The sequence below is a fragment of the Ceratosolen solmsi genome, unplaced genomic scaffold, assembly GCF_000503995.2.
Source record: "Ceratosolen solmsi marchali unplaced genomic scaffold, CerSol_1.0 scaffold23, whole genome shotgun sequence".
Classification (NCBI taxonomy): domain Eukaryota; kingdom Metazoa; phylum Arthropoda; class Insecta; order Hymenoptera; family Agaonidae; genus Ceratosolen; species Ceratosolen solmsi.
In genome coordinates this window covers 1719296-1737912 of record NW_011948430.1, presented here as the reverse complement: position 1 = coordinate 1737912, position 18617 = coordinate 1719296, and the positions used below count along the sequence as shown (strand labels likewise).

The window sequence follows — 18617 nt, the reverse complement described above, 5'->3', positions numbered from 1 at the left end:
TGAACATCTCGACAGTCTTAGATGAAACACTAAACACATCTATGACTATCGTTAATCATAATAAATCTAAAAGTTGGCGCCTCTTGTCTTCGGAATACATGGCGTTGGGGGAGGACGAGAGAGTAAGTGGGAGAGGAGGGAGGGGACGGCAATTAACAAATATCTTGTATTTATTCTTGTACCGCTACAATCTCAGAGGTCAGTATATTGGGAATTATCATTTTTTCCAACATCTTCTCCATCGTTCCATTCAATACTCAATTATCGATCAACCCTCGCACTATTTACCAATGAGCAATGGAATTGGAGCTCCCCCAAGTAAAACAGCTGAACGTTAACCCAACATCACGAGTACATACGAGCGCAAAAAATGATGAACGCCATGAATCACGACCAAAATGATCGACGTGAAAAATGCCCCACTCCTCCACATATCCATAAAACGAATAAAGTAGTCAGTGTCCTTCAAGCAGCACTCGCATTGAGTGCGCAACAGCTCGAGGAAAAAAAAGGGTGATTGTGGCGGTGGTGGTGGCGGTGGGGGGGGGGGGGGGGGCTGACCAGAATCGAACGTGTAATGAAAAAGTCGGGCGGCGTATCTGCGAAGCTATCGAAGACGATCAAAAAGACATTATGTCGCTCTCTTTCAATAAAGCCAATAATTCGCACCTCGAGCGCGCCGACAATTATAAAGGATTGCCAGCCGTCGGGTCAAACGCACGCGACCCTGGCCTCTTTCCCGAGCTGTGCAATTCATTCGCGTCGACCACGACGATGGAGGCGACGAGTTGCGATTAGGGGAGAGACGGGAGCGGCCTTCGAGCGATTGACCCAAGCCCTTTTCTGTCCGACCCTCGAGCCTCGTTAACCGAGGCGAATGAACTACGCACTAATTGAGCCGAAAGGCCTTTCAATGAGCGTGCGTTCGTTCGTTCGTTCGTTCGTGCGTGCGTGCGTGCGTGCGTGCGTGCGTGCGTGCGTGCCTGCCTGCCTGTCTGCCTGTCTGCCTGTCTGCCTAAGTCCGTGCGTGCCGCGGATCACGATCACTGCACTCGATATATGCAAAATCACCCGCTCAGGTACATCGAGTAATCGGACAGGAGATCGATAAAAATTTCTATGGAAGTGAGAAGCTGGATGAATGCGTGGTTGCTCTCTATAATGTATTTTACGGCGTTTTTCCTACATTCTACATATATTGATATCTGGAATGTGGATTAGCGTAAAATGAAATAATTACAGATGACCGTGATTATATTATACATAAATGATATAATAATTATATAGCTCGCGATATCATTTTGAATGGCTCGGTTCGATTTAATACTATGCCAATGTAAATAACGATTCGCTTCTCTTTTAAACTATAATTTACATTTCATATGTCGTATAAAATATTATTGATACTCTTACACATGAATTTTATATATTTAATCATTTAAATAAATAGGAGTACGAAGGTTGGATCAACCGAATTTATTATTTTTTTCTCGTATTATATCCCGATATTCTATAAATATAAAAAGTCATGAAGAACAAATATTTTAAATAAATTGAATATTTAAATAAACTGAAATACTTCATAAATTTTTATTTACGTACACCGTCAATAAATACAATAATTAAATTAATATTAATATTTAAAAAAAAAAGGCAATATTAGCTCTTATGTTGTTCAAGTATTTCATAAAGACTATAATTCAGCTTCCACGATCATATTTTAGTAATAATTTAAAAATAATAAAATATATATACACGTGATATTTTAATCAATTATACTAAGAATGTATAATGTTAAGAAGTCAAACAAAACATTATACATATGTAGTTTTAAGAACAGAATTTCATTCAGCATATTCATTCTTATTATTTATATTTGAATAACGTCATTTTTAATATTGTTTGACTACACTCGATTTTAATTATTTTTCTTACATAAAAAATACAAGAAAAAAACTATAAATCTTTAACAAATAAAATAATAAATGATATAACTTTTAAAATTATTTAAAAAAAAAAATTTTATATATATATATATATATATATCACAAGATCATAAAGATAAAAAAGCATATTTTTCATCTTCTTACATTGTCATACAAACTCTATTTGTTAATAAATAATTTCACCGTAGCTCGTATCACTTTAGCGTGAAAAACAACATTTGCAGTTGCTGGATATAACGTAGGGTAGCAATTATATATAAATATTTTTTAATATGAACTTTTTATTCTGATCAAAATCTACATATATATATATATATATATATATATATATATAAATTAATAAAATACTTATTAAAATCTCAGATACTATTATAGAGTATTAAATGCTATGGTGATAAACAATTTTATTAAAGTGCAATATTGCATTCGTGTTTCTTTTTTTATAAACTTTATTTCAACAGACTATTTACAGAAAAGAATAAAAACAGCACTTCATTCACCTAATTATTTCTTTTCTTATATGTCTTAAAAGCAACAAAAAAAAATTCATAAAAACTTGCATAAAAAATTTTTTAAAAACTTACTAAATATTCGTATCCATCGTACTCTCTACTCTACCTTCTCTAACCAACTGTTTCGATTCTGTTAATATTTTAATATTTTGTTAATATTTTGTTATTAACAATTCCTAAGAATGAAATTAGCATAAAATATCTAATTTCTCAATAATGCCTATGTGATAGTTTGCCTTCCTTTGCTGCGCCTATAAATGTTTTATACATTCAATGAAAACTTAATTAACAATAGAAATGGCATTGTATGTCATATGATTAATGTCAGACGTAATAAATATATAATAATTATTATTTTCTTACGTTTTTTTACATTAATGTGAATATTGTGAGAATTTTTAATTTAAAATACAATATTACCATCATATAGATTTCCTACAAGTTTTGTAATAAATATTATGTTCCAAGTAATTTTAATTGACAATAGAGAATTTATTATGTATATTAAATTTTTAATTTATATTTTTAATTAAAACTATATCGCTAATAATATTGGCTTTTTCAAAATTATATGAATTCAAAATATAATAATGAATACAGGCTGTTAATTTAATGCCGTTTAAAAAAAAATATGGATAATATTGCGTCACTTAGACGCAAAAAATTCATTTTTCTATTTTTGACTTTAATAGGTATTAATATATTTAAATAAGAATTTTAAGGCCAAAAAATAAAGAAATTTGCCTACTTTGATAAAAACAATAATAATCATTTATAATTCAAAGCATGAGTTTCTAGCAAATAATTGAATAAATATACAAGAATAGCGAAATTGAATGTTTAATAATAAATATAAATTTAGAAAAATATATCAACTCCTATTGATATTAGAGATTATATTTAAAAATTAACGTATAGATGTACGACTACACAATTAGCCATCGTTTTCTATAAGCATTGACATTTACATTGATGCGAATTGAATAAAAAATAAGTTTCACGAATAATAAATATATGGCTAGAAGCGCGAATAAGAAACAAAAAATAGTGAGAATAATTTTTTTAGAATACAAATGCATAACTATTTATGTGATCTATATTTATAATGATTAATAATTATTAAAAATATAATACTATTTGAAATTGTAAAAATTTCATTTTAAGAAAAATATGGTATAAGACCAATGTCTCGGCTGGATTAGAAAATATTTATTCTAAATAACCTATAATTAACATAATATTTTAATAAAAGAAATTATTTATATTTTAGAATTCAATAAAGAATTTTGATAATTAAATAATAAAAAACGACAAAGCTTGTATTGCTAATTCATTCAACTACGAATATGTAATAATTATTATATTATAACCAGGCATATTTATAAATGTTATAAATATGTCTGTAATAGAAATGTTAGAGCACGTTCGAATAAATAATCTGAGCGTGAATGTTTTAAATTTCATTGATAAGCATCATTATACATTGTATACGAGTTTTCCTTTCATTTTATACATACAGTTTTTCTCCCACAATATGGAAAACTACCTACTACTAATTAGAAAGCAACGACAAAGGTTCACATAATTAATGATAAGCACCAATAGCAGCACTGCCTGGTTAGGGAAATAATTTTATTTCTTTAACTCTTATATTTTAAATCTATAGCGTCCTGCTATCGTCATAATATCGTGATAAATTGTCTTTTATAACCGATTGCTGTATCGATTATAAATTGATTGTTCCGATTGAAATAAAAGGATTTATTTAAAAACCTAAGTGTAAAAAGAAAATGTTTATTTATTTTTTAAACAAATTTAACCAAAATCTCATACACTTATACGAGGCAATTAGTAAATGTAATTGTGACTTACTTTTTTAATGGATATCTTAAGTCAGTGGTAGAACTTTGATTATTGTTTATTTAGTGACGAGGTAATTAAAACATTTATGTTGTATTAAAAATATGAGAATATTTAAATTGATGTTATAAATGCATTATGAATATATTTTACTACACACACGCGCGCGCGCACACACACATGCATTGGGATTTGTATTTTATATTGATCTTGCAATACTCTATTATTACAATTTTTAATTGAAATTTTTTTTATCCTTTACAATAACACGTTGACAATACTAATATTCTCTCATCTTTCGAATTATATAACATCAGCTCCGATTACTTTTTAACGATTACTCGAGAGATAGTTAATTCAACATTTTCCTAATGAGCAGGAAACTAATTACGGTATTAGAGAAGTAACAATTGAAATGCGACGAGAATTGCTCATGGCAAAGATTAAAATCCCCTTCCAACAAAATGCACTTATCTGTGTTTCATAATGTTTATGGTTTCCCACTGCCTCGATACTTCATGTAATATAATAAATATATAGTTAAAAATTTTCATTCTTTATCTCGATGAAAGAATGAAAATTAAAAATGTTTCCAACTTTAACACGGAGATATTTTATACACTGCATACTTTCTTTTACATAAATGCACAAGTTCGAAAAGCAGAACGAACTGTCATTGTAACTCTCTTGGCGGGAATTTTCAATGTCTCGACGAAATATTAACTGACATAAGAAATGAACCAATCGATATACTAAAACATAACCTCATCTAATGCATTATAAGGGATCGTATGAAAGTTGATGACGATAATAACAAAATAATAACATAATAGATTTATGCACTCACCTAATAAAGAATATATTAATACGTGTGATAGGCGTTGGAAATACGTAACTAGGATAACAAAATATACAGCAAAACATATAGCACAACGACAAGCTATCACGACATTTTGTTCGTATTCCTCGTACCTCCTATTAATATATCGATACGCGAAACTTCGTCTTCACTCGGTAAAATCGTATTTTCTCTCAATGCGCTTTCAACAAAGTATCACATAACCTCTGCAAAATCCAGCTACGTAAACTTCGCACTTGACTTGGCCCACCAACACTCATACTCGTGCTCTTTTTCCTTCACCAAATGTCGATCGCTCTTACTCTCTTACCCTATATTTTTCTCCCTATCCTTTCCACTCGACTAGCCCGTTCGCGTCTTCTGCGCTTTTATGCTCGAACCAAAAATTTCAATATCACGAAAATTGCCACGAAAATTGTCACGAATATTGCCACGAAAATTAGGTCAATTCCCTAAGTGATAATGAAATTATAACTATTTAATTTGCGCTATATATAAATGTCATTTGTATAAATTTATCATCATTATCTTTTTTAATGACGATCATTTAATGAAACTAATAATAATAAGACAGACACCAAATACAATTAATTAAAAGAATAAAAGAAAATTTTTTGTTTAAATTTTTCAATACTAATTGCGCCTACTTTTAATGCAATATTTTTTTGCAAATCTATAATAATTATACTCGGTCAATTATTTTACACAATTATTATAAACAAATATAATAAAACCATGCGCATGCGTCGAAATATCATTATCCAATAATAAATGAAAGTTGTATATGTTACTTAATCGCATTATTTAGATATAAATTTTTGTATATAAAAGCATTTATATACTTAATTGAACAAAGTATTCTTTTAGAAAAATCATAACTTTTCATTTAATTTAAAATTCTTTTTTGTGTTTTGTTTTTCTTTTTATTATAAAAATGTCTATCTATTACAAAAAAGACATAAAAATTAATGCAAATAGATAAAATGAAGAAGAAGAATAAAAATAAATATATATATATATATATATATATATGTGTGTGTGTGTGTATATATATATACATACATATATTTATATAATGTAATAAAGTTGTTTATTATATAATTAATGACGTATTCTTCGAATTTTTATTACATTTACATTCCTTACCCGACAAATTGTATTCGATTATCAATACAGCATCGAATAATTTATTTGACAAAAATTATTTATTTTAAATATTACATTTTAATTACATAATTACGTAGAATCTTGAAATATATAAATGGATCGAGCGAAGCTTAATGTTTTTAGTATTATATCAATTTCACTGCGATTAATTTAACGATACGTGACTACGGTAAATTCGCAATAATAATCGTTATTGTATCAGTAAGACGGAAAGATGAAAAATATTTAAGATTCATAAAGTTGTCCACTCTTTACTACAATTATTGGACTAACATTCCATATCACTTCATATTACGATTTTTTATTTTTTACAAAGAAAGATTCGTTCGTTATTATTTACACTGTACACTATATTTATCACTTAAGCTCATGAAGGACCAATTGTCACAATAATTAGCCACGAGTATTCAAATGAACACAATTTCTACTTATATTACTTCTTTCGTTATTAATAATGCTAATAATGCTAATTAAGGCACTCAACATTGTTTTATTAAAATTACCGCCGTCGGTATAATGTACAGTGAGCATGCGCTTGAATTATTGAAACCAAGCGAATGAGAAATACATAAAGAAAATAAACGACACAGAGGGATTTTTTTTTTATTTGATTTTTTTTATTCCCCTCTAGTAATGTCACAAAATACGCAAAGATATGTGACATTGTTGTGTGACAGCTGCGAAGGGGAAAAAGGACAGTCGTATGTCATGTAGGTTACTCATACGCATAGATTGACGACACGATTGGTGACGAAACGGAGCGAGCAAAACATTCGGTTCGTTTCCGTGTTTTGTCAATGCGCGAGAGTAAAGTTTCTATCTCCGTTCCCCGTTCAAGAAAACAGAAAATCTTCGCTTAAATTATCAATTCCTTAGCTACGCCAACTACGAAAATTTAATCTTAGAAGTAGTTTGTACAGAATAGTGTAGTACCAATTCCTAAATTCTAAACAAGTGCAACTGCGTTACTTTAATTTGCCTTCGAAAACGTATTTCGATGCATCGTTATATTAAATACGCATAATATTATTTCCGTATTATACTTTTAAATGCGTAGCCAATGAATTTTGTGAAAGAATATGTTAACATCTAAGGAGTGATGCCCAAGTATAATTGATTAATCCATAAATACATTGAAGCAATGTTTATTACTTCAATCCTGCATTGCGTTATAGTAACAAAGTCGATTAAATATTAAACTTGCAATGTTTACGTAAAGTATAGTAGGTAAGTGAGGAAATTGAGCTAAAATACTTGACATATTATATATTTGTTGAGAGGGTAGAATTTTTTTTCTTAATTACATTGTTTTATAAAATATTACAAATTTACCTATTAATTGTCTATTCGTTATTATTGGAAATTTTCGCTGTATCGCAACATTATTTATTTATTTATTTATTTATTTTAATATTAAAGTAATTATTAAATATTTGTTATTTTTCAGTTATACAAATACGTATGATAATAAAAAAATAATTGCTAGATTAACAAAGATAATGCAGTCACAGTTATCGGTAACACCTAGAAAGCTACCGGTATTTGTATTCCCACAGAATATTACATTTTATCTTGATGATCAGTCGACGCATAAACAAATTCTAACTTTATACAATCCTTACGATTTTCCAGTAAAATTTAAAAGTATGACAAATCTGTATTAATTTCTATATTCTTTTGTATATTATTAATAGTACTATTATTTTAGTTTTTTGTACCGCACCAAATAAATACGTAGTAGTAGATCCAGAAGGAACTATAAAGGCTAGATCTTGCGTTGATATTGTTGTACGACATATAGCATTATCGCTTTTGAATTGTACTATTGACAAATTCAGAATACAAATGCTAGAATATCCAAATAAACAAGTAATGATATTACCAGTTCATTTTTTATAATAAAATGAGATATTTATACTCGTTCGTAAAGAAATATTAACTTTTGTAGATTATAGGTAAGAGAGAGGTGGAAGCAAAAGTCGTTAGTGGAATCCCCGAGCCCTTAGAAAAAGTTACACCGGAACCAGAATTGTTTCAACAGATTCCAAGTACCGGAAAAAATCAGCAGTCCTATGCATTAATGACTCACAATAAATCTGTAACTAGTGAGTTACCGTTCCTTTACTAAATAACTAAACACCGATTATCACAGAACAGTTTAATACTAAATAACAAATGGTTCGATTTCTCATTTTTATAAAATTATCAGAAATCAAGAATTTAACCGACTAGAAATAAAGAAAATCTATTTAAGAATTATTTTATGAAATTTTCTCAAAAAATATAATTAATTTTTTTATTATCCACTTGCCCTAACTATATAATACTAACATTTTTTTTCTAATATAAAAACACTTTTTACAGGAGATACAAATTATGTGGCTCTATTAGCAGGTATAATCTGCATTGCTGGATTATTGTTACCTACCGAAGGCGAACGAAATTTACGAATACCAGATTACCTTCACTTGTCTATCCATTTGAAATTAATTCTCTCCTTTGTGTTAGGTAATGGTGTAACACAGCTTTTGAATTTAAACATTATTTTAATAATTTAAAAATATTGTTATAGGTATGGTGACAATTATAGTGTTAAGGCTATAATATTTAAACATTTTTACCGATTGAAATATTGGTAATGTGAATATTAAGTCTAAAGTATTTTGCATCAAATATACTTGCTCGTCTCTTAGACTACGCACACAAATGAAATGATATGCTTAATCATGGTTTTCCATGTGTTATGAAATAATATTTATTACTGACGTATAATCATAAATTAAATATTTTATAATATTTATAATTTATAAATGTCTAATAATTGTCGTTCCTCATCTTCGATGCTAGTCGATAAGGTTTGGCCTATTGGAATAAGGAGGAGCAATATTTTTATACAAGTTCGAATAGTGAAATTTTAATATTTTTTTATAACTGTAAAAGTTATAAAATATGTTCTATTTTTATTTGTACACTATTGCTTTATATGTACATCTAAGACTATTTTATAAAAATTTCATATAAAAAATGTACAAATAATCAGCCAATCAAATAAAACGAAGTTGTAATATATCAAGCCTATTCCTTTTAATTTATTGACATTTGCGTCTAATAATAAGTTATTATTTATTGAATAAATTATGTCGAAAGAAATAATTATTATTTATGTGTTAAAGGAAATTCAAATTAATTGCCTATTTTATTTCTATATCCATTATTTACAGCATTATATACAAAATGTCGAAAGTTCAATCCATTGCCTTGGAGATTGCTGTACATATAAGATTACATTCTTCTTGGTGTTGTAAGTCCAATAAAGTATAATATATTAATAACTTTTGCGCCATATAAATTGGTCTTTCTGGTACGCTGTACCCTTGCATTTGACATTACTAGCGTAAGTACATATTTAGTCGCTCAAGAAATATTTCAGTTCTCATTTTTTACGAATTGAATTAAATTGTTTTTAAAAAAAATGAAAGAATAATAATGTCTGACAAAAGATATTAAGAAGTATACATTTTGCAGTATCTTAGCCTTAGGTAATTTAGTCTTTAAATTTTATGGTCTTTAACACCTTTAAGGCTGTCATTATGTGTCTTATACTCCATTAATGCAGTGGGAGGAAGATGCAGAACACGTCGTAAAGTATCTCTGATTCTCTGAGTTGTTGAAAGATCGGATGCTGTTTTATTCCATAAACAAATAATATCTTCCTAAAAGATTATTATTTATTTTTATAGGCATGACTTAAATTATTTATCTAGACAATCATTTTATCAAGGAAGAGTAATGTACTATTGTTATCAATAATTGTTTATAAATTAAATTGTTATTGAATTAATAATTTTTAATTTAGAAGCAGCTATTAAAATCAATTACTTTTCGATCATTTCATATTATCGTGAAACTATTGTAATCAGATAAACATTTCCTCTTGTTTTGAAATATTAGGATATAAAATTTGTATACTAACTTGGAATCGTATTGAAACAACAGCACCACATATTTCCTCGCCAACCATAAATTGTTCGCCCAACATTGCTAAAATTAAGTTCTCCCAACAACGAGAGACTAAACCTTTGCGTAAACGTACGACCCATTTTCCACCTCTTTGATTAGCTTCATCCTACAGCAATAATAATTATGTTTATAAAAAAAATGTATCAATTTTTCATGTGTATTATTAAAAAATTACTCACTTCCCACATAGGTTTTATACCAATTTTGAATAAATGAAAATCTGTGTGAGTATTTAATTCCGATGGCCTTGATAAATGACTGTAAAGACCCCAAAATTGTTCAACACTTGCGAACCGTCCAATTAATTTTAAATTCTGATCATAACTTAGTAAGGCACCTAGCTTGCCTGGATTTCGCTTGCTGTACCAAAGAGCATACGCATATTGTAATTTGTGTTCGTCTGGACTAATATCTGGAGCAACCTTGTAGATAATCAGGCAATTCTTAGAAATACTACTTTTATAAAACCAAAAATTCACGAACTCATTTTATCTCTTACCAATACTTCCTTAGCCAGTTTCTGCATATATTTTTGTGGAAATTCTTCATCGCCACTCTCATCACTTGTTTTTAAACTAAAAAAAATTAAATTACATTAAAAACAATTGAAAGTAGTACTAACTTTCCACTCGCTTATATATAATTCTCTATTTGGATTCAACAGATATATTTTACGTTTAAAAAGCTTTATTTAAACATTATCCTGAAATACATTTTAAAAACTTGTATTTAATAATCTAACCTAAGAATTCAAAGAAAAATACGCAACGCTACGAATGCTATTGAAAGCCTACACATACTTACGCATCGAATTTATTAGACATATTGCACTGATAAAAAAAGCTGTAAAAGTATTATTACAAATATAATTTAAAAATTAAGGCTTTTTAAATGCAAAGCGCGTCTTTTTCTCTGTACATCAACACATACACACACGCACACATAAAATACACACGTTACTTTTACGCTGCTTAAGCGCTATACAATATGTATATAATACGCTAAATCAGCTTTTTTTATATTGTTATTTAAATAATGTCCAATTGCACCGAATCAGATTTCAAGCCAAAACATTGTTTGTACATGTATTACAATTCTTAATTTACCATAAGAAGAATTAAATTTTTTCACAAAATTTGTACTGTGCAACTTAAATTGTAAATTTTTCTACATTATTATAGGAGATATGCAGAAGGCAGGTTATACGGCAAGTAATATTAATTTAAAAAGGAAAAAAGCAAAACAAACGATAATATATAATATTCAATATTATATTATTATAAATATAATTACAATAATTGCATTTTTATTTTGAGTAATTAATGTTACATTCTCCATACCGACTTGCTCATTGCACATTACTCCTATATATTATTTACTTTAATTTTTAAAGCGTTAAGCTCACGACCATCTAATTATCGAACTAAATTGCACTTTAACATAAAAGGCAAGAATTTATTAGACCAATTTAAACACTGCTCAATCCAACAAATTATCTTTTGTTATTGTAGAAATTCATAAGAGTTGAAATAATATAAGGAGTTTTCAATTAACATTAACGAATTTTGCCTTCCATAAAAAACATTATAGACTGTATACGACTTTTTGATTAAATTAGGGGACTAAAAGAATTAACCGATCCATTTATTGTTCCATTAAGCGTTAATATTTGCATTTGTCGAGAATATAAAAGATTGCACTTAAGCTCATATTTGTTTTTTCGCCAACGTTTGTTTGCAATAAAGTACCATACACTTACAAGATAATAGCTTGAATTTTAACGTTCAATTATGTTTCTAGATAAACTGATAATATAAATAAGACCAAACGGTGTATTTGTATGGAAATTTTGTCATAGTTCAATTGATTAGAACTCAAATGTCTAAAATTCGTTCAAAATACACTTAATGAAGTGTTATTGAATTCCAGCAAATTTATTACAAAAAAAAAAAAAATAAAAAAATAATTTAAAAATCAATGTCATAAAAATATCCGATTACAAAATCCTCAATAATTATAAATAATATATTACACATGGTAGATGTAAAAATTAAAATGAACAATGCATATTTATATTTAAAAGCTGTTTATTTTACTTAATGCTCAGGTCAATTTGTCGACTGACTAAGTAGGCATGCACACACTCAAAACATTATGTAACATTAAATTTAAGTTCAACTTCACATGTAAACATTAATTAATTGTTATAATAGGCAATCGTTGTAAAAACTATTTGGAACAAAGACATCATGCATACCTCGCATGATACCTCCAAGTGATTATTTGTTGTGAATTATAAAGTGATGAGATAAAATTTAATCTTTCTTTTTCCATTCTTCTACATAAATTTATATTGAAATTCTTAATAACCATAATTAAAAAATTATCCATCTTTATAACTATATAATAAAATTTAAAAAATCATATTAAATATTCTAACTATCATCTATACATTATCTATTTTATAAATAAAATCATACGTTTACGAGAGCACCTATACTTTTACGTAAGCGATAATTACCAATGTATTACGTACTGCAAAAGTTTCGTACACTTAATTAAATTAAATAAAAATATTACTCTACTTAGAAATTAATAAAAAGTACAAAAATAAACTTGGGAAATGTTAAGAAATCGATAATAAACTAAATTACATATTTTAATTTTACTTTTATGTAGATTCAATGAAATTTATATATTTCTTTTGCACAAATTAATTACGATAATTTTGTTTTTAAAAAATACATAAATTAAATAGTTAATTGTTTTATAAAAATAAACATTTTTCTATCATTTTTTCTACGCTCGTTTTTGAAGAATTGTAGTAATTGGATTTTTTTAAATGCATCAAAATACAAATGTAAAAGTAGAATTATTGAAATATATTAATTATTGAACTTTTATAAAATTACATACTTACTTTTATGGTGTGTTATAAGATATTTTAAAAATTAATATAATTATTTAATACGTATTTCCAATACTTGTGCCAACGAATCCAGATTATCAATATAAATTGGTAACAGCAATTTTATTTTATTATTTACAAATTTACAAATATTTAGATGCAAGAAAACGTAAAACTTAATTTTCAAAATAAACAAAGAATAAAAAAAGATAGCAAATATTGATAATATTGAACATTATGGTTTTAAGTGTTAAATAATAATAATGCATACAATTCCTCTATCTTCTCAGAATTAATAATCCACTTATCCAACAATACAGCAGTATACACGTAATATTTCTTAATTAAAAATCACTAATGTAAGAGCTTTAATTAAAAATAATATGTTCATATTTATCCAAAAATTTTATTATGAAATTTTTTATCAATCTTATACGAATCAATAGGACATCATTTTATTTCTGATTAAATATATTCGTAAACCATTAAACATTTCATAAGATAATTTTGTAAGTTTGATAATTTTGTAAGTTCATAAAATATTGTTATACAATAGGAAAACAATAAGAATTAAAAGTTCCCTTTTTTCCTTTTTAAATTTTCATATAATTTTTAATATGGAACACATACCTTAATGCAAGAAAAAAAAAAAAAAAATTCGTTATTGGAAATGTGTAAAATCCCTTCTTATTTCAAGCTTTTATAGAAATTAAAACATTTTACATATCATTTACTACTATTTATACGTATTTATAAATATCAACTTCGATAAATAAAAATTGATCAATTTTTAAGTTATAAAATTTCAAATAATAAATCTGAAAATAGAGATGTACATTTATATTGTAAAATTTAGTTAAAGTTGTTAGATAATCAATTTCAAAATCGCTTCACTGAATTTCACATATTTCCTTTTAAAAATTAGATTAATTACATATTTTATTTCAGAAGCATAATACTTAATTTTTAATGTAAAATCAGATTTACAAAATTTGGAAAGAAATTAAATAGATTTACGTTAAGCATAGTAATATTATTTGAAATATTAGGTTATTTACTTTCACCAAGTTTATATGCTGTTCACAAATTATGAGCATAGTTTTATTAATTTTCATATAATAAACAAATTTATATTGTGTAAAAAGAAAATGCATACATCATTCATTTTTTAATTGAATAACTTGATTTGCCAGTCTCAGAGGAAATTAAAACAATAAAATTTATAATATTTATTGTATAAGTATTATCAATCCCAAGATTTTACTCTCTTATCGGGTTCAAGAACAGACCAATTGGGAGAAATCTTTTCCTTTGTTAACCAGTTGAAATCGTCGATAGAATTCCAGTTATTGATCTTGGGATTCAAACCCGCTAACTTAAAATGATTCATTTGATCTTCATACGTCCAATTATAAGGAGCGACAAAGATTTTGGTAGAATCCTCTATTATTGCTCTGCTTGTTATATGCAAATATATAGTACAATTAGTAGAAGTATGCAATCTAAGTTGCTGGCATGCAAAGGCAAATTGAGAATCATGGCAGTTATCCACTAAAACAGATGTCGTCACTGGTCCAATCAAAACCGTACATTGTACAAGGCTAACCATGTGAAGCGTATTTGGTGTTCCATATACTCGCACCGTACATCTTTTTAAGTCAGAGAGCAGCACATCATTTTTATTCACATTTTCAGCATCCAGTACTAACTTTTCATCAACTTTCCCTAATAACATACATGTGTTATCGCCATATCTATTACAAATTTGTTTATTGTTCTGTTTTCCAACACCGTTTGTTGCAATACTTTCAGCGATCTTCAAATCTTTCAAGTCATCCGTTACATCGCTCGATTGAACCGACGTATTAAATACTCTACGATTCTTAAATCCAAATTTTTTTCTCGGTATAAGTTTAGTTTCCAACTGAGTTGCATCATTTTCTAAAATTTGAAGGGTATCTTGTGCTCTTCGTAGATCGTAAGCTTTAAGAAATATTTTTGAATCAAATAAATATGTTTTTAAGATTATTATTTCACTCTGTACATTGTCAAAAATTTTTGATAATTTTGAGTCTGGAACAGATTCTGTACTATCTAACCAGTCCTTAATAGTTTTACACCTCGAATAAAATATATTTTTAAAATAACTCAATTGTTCTGACTCCACAATAAGCTGTTGCTTTTCCTCTTTGCGCTTTTCAATTATATTCTTACGCTCTCTGTCTCTTCTGCATATTCTCTCTAATAAACCTTCTTCGCTTGGTGTACTAGATTCCATTATATTTTTATTTCTGTAAAATATGTCTTTTATTGAAGGTTATTTTATGAAATAATGATTGTTATTAATAACTCAAAAACTTACATTATTATTCGTCTTGTTTAGGAAATTGTTATCTTTCAATTTTAATTATATTTTTTTCAATTATTCCTATAATATTCACTAGTTGTAGACTATCTATACTATTCTTGGTTCTATTGAAGAAGAAATATTGCAAAAATGCCATAAATAATTTACATTTATCGTAAAGGCTTTTGTTTATACCAAAATTTTTGGTCTTCAAGATCCATGTTATAACTTGGATTACCAATTTTTCTAATCGTATGAAATTGCTTTAAAATAGCTGGAGCTTTCTTATTTATATAATGTCGAAAATCTATTGAAACATATAAATTATAAAAATTAAATATGTTCTTCAGATATAAAAATATAGGTTAATTTATTTTCAGAATTAACCAAATACTTTATACAAAAAAAAAACAAGTATTTTTAGAATGAAATTAAAAGGAAAAAAAAAAAAAAATATATATATATATATATATATATATATATATATATATATATATATATATATATATTAAAATGTCAATATTCTAGAAAAATTACCAAAATTATGACACCGAAAAAAAATAATCACGTTTGCTGGAATATTTTTTTCTACATTCACTTTATCTAAAAATTCTTTGTACGTATATGCATAATTACAATTTACATCCAAAATAAATTACACTTTAAATTTAAATATGCAAATTTATATGAAATACTGGCGAGCATTAATCCCAATTGCGATTAATACTCGATTATTGCAGGAAAAATGGTAGAGTTAATGTTAATATAAAGTTAACCTCAAAATCCGAGCTCGAAGCAAATAATCGAAGGTACAAAATTCGCACACAATAGCATTACATATGACTCACCCCGCGAATATTCCAATTGTTTATAAAAAATATAAGAGCATCCGAACAATACCACTTCCGTCACAATTAAATACTTAAAAGCCTTTGTATAAAAGCTTGTCAAAGTTTTTGGTTTCTTAACCAGCATATCTATTAATCAGTTTGAAATATGCGTGATCTCCTAATATGGAAATCACAAACTGTACAGCAGTCAGCGTCAATTATGCAGTTTTTCGCGACTGCTCGTGGTGCGAAGTTAATCACTGTCACCTAGTAACCTCGATGCTTCTCGATGTTATATCTTGTGAAAAACTAGGAGGATCCTATTACGGCATCAATGCTAAGTAACTAACTATTATAAGAGTATTCGTCAATACAGGCCAATAATATTCGTCGTAGGCACGTAATTAGTAAAAGTTCACAAAGGTTTGGTAAAGAAGTAAATCCAGTCAGATTGAATATTCGTTGGTTCGAGAATCGACATTAGAGCGAAGGACATTGAATTGTTTGTATTAAACTTAAAATGCCAATATGGATATTCTGGGAAAGTAGCGGATATATTGATTTTAAATTATTTCATTCCTATCATTATCATGCATCGAGCAATTTACAGAATATGTGAAAAAGCTTGGGTTATTTAAATAATAGGGAATGGTAAGTGCTTGTTAAGCATAGACATGACCATATCTGACACGAGTAATACATGAGCAATTTTCAATAATTAAAATTTGAAAATAAATTTATTCATTCTGTGACTGTTGGATGGAAAATTTTCTCAAAATTATTTGGTAAAAATCTTATATTAATTAAGTAATAAAAACGAGCAGTTAGCATTAAGGCATTATTTTCTGCGCAATTTGATGCATTTGATTGACATCTCTCTGAGTTTGCAGCAGCAACAAAATCGTTAATAAAAGAATAATTAGATAAACTATTTTATAAAACTATGTGAATTTAGAAGTGAAAAAACTTACCAATTTTTAAAATTCACCCAATCCATTATGACAAAAAAAAAAAAAAGTATAAATTCCTATAATACACAGCGCAAGTACTTCTTAACAAAGAACCTTTAATTTTTTTTTAATTTATAATTTACGATTATTTTTTTTTATTAATAATAAAGAAGCTATATGCGATATAGCAATAACTAAGTCGATTTAAAAGATAAAACAAAAATTTATATATTCAGTGCCTCGTACAACATACACGCACGCGCGCACACACGCACGCACACACACACACACACACACACACACATTTATTTATTCTACATATTTTATTGAAATTTTTAATTTTTAATCTCCAATCAAAGCACTTTTACACTGCATTACAATTGAAAATTGTCAATTAAATTTATAAATATGTATCTTTATTTTACCATTTTGTAAATGTAAGTGTAAATAATAATAATAATAATAATTAATAAATAGATAAGACAGATTTTAATTACTACTATTTTTAGATAGCAATTATGGTAGTGTCGGCATTATTTATTTAAACTTATAATATACAACGATGCTTTGTATTTATTTTTATCTTATTTTTTCAGTCTCAATTTTCAAATATCATCGACGTCCATTCATCTTTAAATTGTAAATTATTATTATTTAAATAACTAGTCATAAATCAGTATTGCTTGAATTTATCAATTTCTTACATATATCATTAGTATATGCACGTAATTTCCGGGCATTCTTTTTATATTAGTTTTGCGTTTACTTTTTTCATTAACACATTAGATAGAAATTGACACCCGACAAGCGTCGATAGATTTTTCGTGACCAATCTATCGTGACCATTAAATAAATGAGAATTCCATAATAATATTCATAACTTTTAAAATTGAAATAAATATTGGTATGCTTCATATTTGTTTTATCTATTATACAAATACAAATACATTCAAGTTGATTTTCAACTATCTATATAATATTGATAATTATTAATTCAAGTTTTACAAAATGCTGCACAACTCGCGTACTATATAATTATTAATAATACATATACGTCGCGGTAATTTACAAAGCGAAATTTTACAAAGCCAATCAATAATAATCGTCTGGGCCAATGAGGTTGCTATATATTACAATATTATTATTTAATTTTCATTACATATTTTTTACAGTGTCGGTGATTTTCTTTTTCATTTTCTAGCGCATAACAATTATCTT

General features: G+C 27.3%; 3 protein-coding genes and 1 long non-coding RNA gene across 4 annotated transcripts; 1 reads left to right on the top strand and 3 right to left on the bottom strand.

The window, feature by feature from the left end:
• The first annotated feature begins 7302 nt into the window (after nucleotides 1-7302).
• Nucleotides 7303-9393, top strand: LOC105363951 (motile sperm domain-containing protein 1). Its single transcript, XM_011501772.1, has 6 exons — nucleotides 7303-7571; nucleotides 7792-7988; nucleotides 8053-8213; nucleotides 8293-8449; nucleotides 8709-8852; nucleotides 8917-9393. The coding sequence occupies exons 2-6, from the start codon at nucleotides 7844-7846 to the stop codon at nucleotides 8946-8948; spliced, it is 639 nt and encodes a 212-aa protein (XP_011500074.1). The 5' UTR covers nucleotides 7303-7571; nucleotides 7792-7843; the 3' UTR covers nucleotides 8949-9393.
• A 128-nt stretch (nucleotides 9394-9521) lies between these two features.
• Nucleotides 9522-11291, bottom strand: LOC105363949 (eukaryotic translation initiation factor 4E homologous protein). The gene is made up of 5 exons (XM_011501771.1): nucleotides 11169-11291; nucleotides 10864-10939; nucleotides 10544-10786; nucleotides 10318-10470; nucleotides 9522-10057 (listed from the first exon to the last, which is right to left on the bottom strand). The coding sequence occupies exons 1-5, from the start codon at nucleotides 11186-11188 to the stop codon at nucleotides 9896-9898; spliced, it is 654 nt and encodes a 217-aa protein (XP_011500073.1). The 5' UTR covers nucleotides 11189-11291; the 3' UTR covers nucleotides 9522-9895.
• Nucleotides 11292-14412: 3121 nt separating this feature from the next.
• Nucleotides 14413-15560, bottom strand: TBCC (Tubulin-binding cofactor C). The gene has a single exon (XM_011501770.1). The coding sequence runs from the start codon at nucleotides 15548-15550 to the stop codon at nucleotides 14519-14521; it is 1032 nt and encodes a 343-aa protein (XP_011500072.1). The 5' UTR covers nucleotides 15551-15560; the 3' UTR covers nucleotides 14413-14518.
• A 75-nt stretch (nucleotides 15561-15635) lies between these two features.
• LOC105363947 (uncharacterized) lies at nucleotides 15636-15921 on the bottom strand. The gene is made up of 2 exons (XR_912936.1): nucleotides 15815-15921; nucleotides 15636-15744 (listed from the first exon to the last, which is right to left on the bottom strand). It is a non-coding gene; the product is annotated as an uncharacterized LOC105363947 (long non-coding RNA).
• Between the last annotated feature and the right edge of the window lie 2696 nt (nucleotides 15922-18617).

Coding starts and splice junctions, on each gene's coding strand:
- LOC105363949 (XM_011501771.1), bottom strand. CDS start 11,188: ATGTCTAATAAATTCGATGC. Junction 10,940..11,168: donor ATGTCTAATAAATTCGATGC/GTAAGTATGTGT, acceptor AATTTTTTTTAG/TTTAAAAACAAGTGATGAGA. Junction 10,787..10,863: donor AACTGGCTAAGGAAGTATTG/GTAAGAGATAAA, acceptor ATTATCTACAAG/GTTGCTCCAGATATTAGTCC.
- LOC105363951 (XM_011501772.1), top strand. CDS start 7,844: ATGCAGTCACAGTTATCGGTAACACCTAGAAAGCTACCGGTATTTGTA. Junction 8,214..8,292: donor TAGAATATCCAAATAAACAA/GTAATGATATTA, acceptor TAACTTTTGTAG/ATTATAGGTAAGAGAGAGGT. Junction 8,853..8,916: donor AATTCTCTCCTTTGTGTTAG/GTAATGGTGTAA, acceptor ATATTGTTATAG/GTATGGTGACAATTATAGTG.
- TBCC (XM_011501770.1), bottom strand. CDS start 15,550: ATGGAATCTAGTACACCAAGCGAAGAAGGTTTATTAGAGAGAATATGC.